The sequence below is a fragment of the Petaurus breviceps genome, unplaced genomic scaffold, assembly GCF_028583685.1.
Source record: "Petaurus breviceps papuanus isolate PSGF00001 unplaced genomic scaffold, PetGlider_PUasm1.0 185, whole genome shotgun sequence".
Classification (NCBI taxonomy): Eukaryota; Metazoa; Chordata; class Mammalia; order Diprotodontia; family Petauridae; genus Petaurus; species Petaurus breviceps.
Window position 1 is genome coordinate 41,983,293 of NW_027185797.1, and position 5,419 is coordinate 41,988,711.

The 5,419-nt window shown below is 56.5% G+C and overlaps 1 protein-coding gene across 1 annotated transcript in view; it reads left to right on the top strand.

Moving 5' to 3' along the window:
- Positions 1-3,182: 3,182 nt before the first annotated feature.
- Positions 3,183-5,419, top strand: part of NPAS1 (neuronal PAS domain protein 1) — a 15,628-nt gene continuing 13,391 nt past the window's right edge. Inside the window, exons 1-2 of the mRNA XM_069088288.1 lie at positions 3,183-3,277; positions 3,546-3,781. Of these exons, the coding sequence (XP_068944389.1) occupies positions 3,183-3,277; positions 3,546-3,781 (331 nt within the window). The remainder of the gene's footprint in view (positions 3,278-3,545; positions 3,782-5,419) is intronic.

The window sequence follows — 5,419 nt, forward strand, 5'->3', positions numbered from 1 at the left end:
TGTGTGTGTGTGTGTGTGTGTGTGTGTGTGTGTGTGTGTGTGTGTGTAAAATGGGGAGGAAGAAGACTGAGAGGTTAAGTACATGATTATTTGGGTGTATGTCTCAGTAACCTCCTAAGACTTCTTTCTGCCACTTGCCCTGAAGAGAGTCTCCCCAGAAGAATTGAAAACCGTGAAGATTAGAATCCTAGAACACTAGTGACCTCAGAACAGAGAATGTCAGAGCTGGGAGGAACCTAAGATTTGAGAAGGTCAGAGATAGGGAAATACTGGCTTAGAGCAAAAGTGTCATAGATGAACATAAAAATCACGGAACTCGGAGGGGCGACCTTACAAAGTGGAATGTCCATCTCCACTCTGCTCATGTTACACGTGCCAGAATTATCATGGCTATTCCAGGGTACCTAGAGAAAGCGGTTCCAGGAGCCTACCTAGCCCAGCCTTTCAGTTTCCCAGGCAGACGGCTTCAGCACTTGGACAGCTCCCACCTTCCCAGGCCATTTTCAAATGCTCAGGCCTAGATTTGCCCTGGGACAGAAGCAGTTGGCCTGAGTTCCCCGAGGAGAAGAAAGATTAGGCGGTCATTCTGAGGGGTGTGAAGTGTGGGAGTTTGGAAGATTATATGGGAGGGATTCTGGAGAGAGAAGTAGAAAGAGAATATTTTGCTCTGCCTCACACACAAGTCTGGTACATTCAGGGGTCTCGCTGTAGAATTTGATGAAACAGAAGCGACAAATTCCGCTGGGGGGAGATGAGAGACACTCTGAGTGTAGTGAAGGGAGAGTCTGGACCTCAAAAGATGTTGGAAGGGGGTCAAAGACGTTCTTTGGGAGCCTCGAGAATTTCTAGGTGGGGTCCTCAGGAAGGTTCTATGAGGGCGCAGAGAGTTTTTATGGGAGGGGTCAGGAAGGTTCCCGGAAGGGAGGATGCTCCGGGACATTCTTTGGGAGGGTGACTATAGGGGCTCCAGGCACTTGGGAAGGGGTGGAGCTTCAGGGACTTAAGACTTCTACAGAAGATGCCTTAAGAAGTACTTTGGAGAGAGGAGATTCAGGGATGGTCTATGGGGACTCCGGGCACCTGAGAAAGGGAGGGAATTTAGAGACATATGTGGGAGGCAACTCTCTTCGGGAAAGGGAGGAAACTGAGGGGGCGTTCCCCTGATCCGCTTCTGCTTTGAATCTTGAGATGGTGCTGATTTGAGAGAAGGGGGTTCTCATATCAGGAGAGAATAATGGGGCCTTAAGGGCTCCTAGAGGCGGGGCTCTGGAAACTCCGCCCATCCCGGCAACCGGCGATGTCCAAGGCTCTCCATGTGAGAATCGGCCCTGGTGCCAGCTCGGGGTGTGAGCACCTCCCGAGCCCCGCGGATCCCGGCGGGAGCTTTAGGGCCTATGGAGCGGCCCCCAGCTTCCCTGTTTGACCGGACCGATACATCGCTGCATCCGGAGACCCCCAGGACACCGCGCCAGAGGCGGGCGACTGCCATGGAGCTGGATAATTCGGGGGGAAAGGCTTCAGGAGGACAGTGAGTTGGACACTTTGGTCCGGGAGAGAGGAAACCCAGAAGTCTGGGTCACAGGGAGAAAGGGGACCAGGATAGTTCGATGCTGGTAAGAGAGGGGACTCAGCCACCTGGATTATTGGAAAAGAGGGCGTCTAGACAACTGGGTTCTAAGAAGGCTAAGAGAGAAGTACAGCCACCTCTGTCCTCAAGAGGTTTGAGAGCCGGACGCCTGGGTCGCGGGGAGGAAGGGGAGCAGTTGGATCCTGAGTCCAAGAGCAAGACGAGCTCGGATGCTTTGGTCCTTGCAGAGGCCCAAAGCGGCTAGGAGAGAGTGTGCTGGACTCTTGAGTCCCAGTAAAAGAGGAGATCCAGACAGCTGGTTGACTGAGGTGGGAGGAGGGGGGGGGGGCAGCGGTTTATGGGGACGCTGAGGATGAAGATACCTGGGTCCCACCGAGACTGAGGAAGGAAGGCACCTATATCTGAGGCCCTAGGAGGAAAAGAGGCAGGGGAGTCCTAGATCCTGAGGAGACACTGGACACCTAAGGAGGTCTTAGGGAAAGAGGATATGGATGGGGTGGGTCGATTTGGGGAGAGGGGCTGGGATCGTTCTACCCAGAACACGTGGCTTTCTCTCGAGGCAGAGAAGTGAGGGTGGGGGTGGGAATTAGAGACCCCACTACCTGAGGAGGAAAGAGGTCCCCTTTCCCTCCCCCCCCATTTTAGATCCAGGGTCTCCCCAGGGCAGCAGCAAGGCAAAGGGAAACGAGAGAGGGTGGAAGTCTAGGCAATGAGAAGGCGGGGGAGGGGTGGGAGGGGACACTTGGAATAAATATGGATAGATGGCTGGAGCCCCAGGGCGGAGGGTGGGAGACTCTGGCCGTCTAGGTCCTAGGATGAGTTGCTGGTCCTTCCATTTCCCAGTGCCCCAGCTCCAGCCTCCTGTTCTATTGGGGTCGTCGCTTGGTATGCAGGGCGCGGGCCGGTCCCGATCCGTATGCGCGCCGCGTGGGCCCCCATTGGTATGCGGGAGCCGGCCCGGCGCGGGCGGCTGAGGACTGGGAGGCTGGGCACGTCCGCGCGCACTGGCGGCCCCACGCGGGCTTGCTTGCGGGGAGAGGAGCTGCCTGGGTTTCTGAGAGAGAAACTCGTCTGGTTAAGGGAGGAGGACTAGGGGCTGCAGGGAATGTGTAAGTCGGGGCTAATCGAGTCCCTAAAGCCTGGGGGCTGGAAAAGGGTGGCGGGTGGAAGAATACCCCAGCGCTTCAACACCTCAACCACTCCCAGGTGGAATGGGATTGCGGGCTCATGGTCCTCCTGAGGGAGAGACTGAGGCCAGGAGCTGCGCAGGGGCATATTCAAGGCTAATCACGGACAGAAATCAGTCGTTCTGGACTCTGAACCTCGAGGTCCTGGAGCTAGCCTTAAGCTAGGCCAGTGGAAGCCCGAGGTCGGGAGCTCATGAGCTCCCCCCAGACTCCCTCTCTTGGTCAGGACTCAGTTTCTGCTTGGAGGGGGTTGGGGGCGGAATAAGGCAGCAGGTAGCTGGGAACTCTAGGGTATCTGACGGGTCCTAACTACTGCTTTCTCCTCCTACTGCAGGTGCCCAGGTCCCTGAATCCTGCCCCCCTCTCTGAGTCCACCCAAGCCCCAGCCAGGTTTTCGGGGCGCAGAAATGGCGGCCCACTTCTCAGGAAGCGAGGTCAAGTGCGTCAGCGTCGAGTGGGACTTCCTGCAGGGACTGCTGGTCAAAGCCCCGCCTGTGCCCTGGTGAGCAAGACCCGCCTTCCCTTAAGGCCCCTCCCAGTACTGGCAGAATTCTCACCTAGAGTTCTGTCCCCGCCCCCTCAGAGGTGGGATTCTCACTCAGGGTTATGTCCCATCCCAGTTGGAATTCTCACCCTGAACTCTGTCCCTGCCCCCTACTCTACCAGAAGCATTCCGGGTTCCTAGTCAATGTCTCCTTCCCAGAGAGGCCCACTTCTCTCTTCTAAATGGGGGTGGGGGGCCCGGAATGATTCTTCACCCACTCCTGAAGCCTGCAGGCCTTGAGGAAGGAGAAGTCCCGGAATGCTGCCCGCTCCCGCCGGGGCAAAGAGAACTTCGAATTTTATGAGCTGGCGAAGACGCTGCCCCTGCCCAGCGCCATCACGAGCCAACTGGACAAGGCGTCCATAGTGCGGCTCAGCATCACCTACCTCCGACTGCGGGATTTCGCTGCCCTCGGGGAACCTCCCTGGAGTCCACCCAGAGCTGCCCCGCCACCAGCGCCAGGTAACACACTGACGTACCCTGGGGTCCCGAGATCTGAGCCACCAGCCAAACTCTGGCTGGCAAGAGGGGAGAGAGTACCCCCAGGGTTCCTGTGCCCTTCCCTGATAGGTGTGGAAGGAGATCCTGGTGTCCCTGCTCCCAAAGATAAGGGGGACCCTAGGGTCCCTGGGTCCAGCCCTGAGAGGGTAATAGGGAGACCATGATGTCCCTGCGCCTAGTTCTGACACCCTGGCATCCCTCTGCCCGGGCCCTACCGGTGGGGGAGACCCTGGTGTCCCTGCACCCAGTCCTGACGGGTTCATAAAGGGATCCAAGTGCCTGAGCCTCCTGTCTCACAGAAGGGAACTCATTATTCGAGTCAACCATGACAGGAGGCCAGAGAACAAGCCCCTGATACTTCTGCTCCCAGGCCTGCCTGCCAGGAGGTCTGAAGGAACCATAACCACAGAAGGGAGTCCAGTATCTGCGTTCTCAACCCTGTCAGGATTACCTAAGGAACCCTGGCTCCCGAGTGCCCAACTCTGGCAGTGGGACAAACGGGACCCAGAAGTTTCTGCTTCCCATTCACCCTGGGAGTGCTGCTCGGAACAGGGTGGTCAATGTGGCTAAATCTGGAGGTGGGGCAGAGGAATCTGGCAGGGGCAGAAACCCTTCCCACGGTCCCAGGCGTCCGAGTCCCAGCCCGGCTTAGCCCCGGGTTCCCACACCACCTAGTAGAGGGGAGGGGAGGGGATGGTGGGGGGCCGAGAAAATAGCATTGATTAGGCCCGCGATAAATCGCCATTTAAATAATGCGGCTTCCAAGGCTGTAATTACGCAAATTAACCAGCGCCTAGAGAATCCGGCATTACCGCGAGCACTGATTACAGTCATTACCCACCCGGGAATTAGCCGCCGCCGAGCGTGCGCTTGGAAATCCGGATAAACATCTGCCTATTGTCTCCAGGAGCCGGGGGAGGGGGGCGCGGGCGAGGGAGGGGCGCCTCAGCTCTTTTTCTGGCTTCACCCCACCCTGATCATTCCCCGCCCACCCCGAAGTCCCAGAGGACCCAGGAGTACTGGCTTTTTGATAGAAGGAATGGATTCCCGTGTTCAGCCCCCAAGCCCTTCAGAGGCTCAGAGTGACCTTCTAGAGACACTGTCGGCTCGAAACTCCCATTTCACAGAGAGAGAAACTGAGGCCCAGAGTTGAAAAGGAACTTGTCCAACGTCACAAAGCAAGTCAGGAACAACTTCAAGATCTCTTTTCACATCCCCATCTTTTGGTGGAGACAGTCAGTGGGGTTGTCCCATCCTTGCTTCCCTCCATCTTCACCCCTACAATTCAGAAAAATGAGGAATAAATACTCAGGGACAAGCCCAGGGCTGGGAATCAGCATGGCCAAGTTAGTCCCAGATATGTTCCGTCTCCTCTGAGCCTCAGTTTCCTCTTTTGTAAACTAAGGAGAAAGAATCCACCGTTTTGACTTCCTGAGATAGCTTGTCCTTCCGGGATTGCTCCGCCCTCAAGGGATCTCTAAGCGAGTTCATGGCCACTTAGAGATTAAGGAGGAAGGGTGGGAGTTTCTCCTTGGAAGTTAAGGGTAAGGCTGACAGAGAGAGACAGAGAGAGAGAGAGAGAGAGAGAGAGAGAGAGAG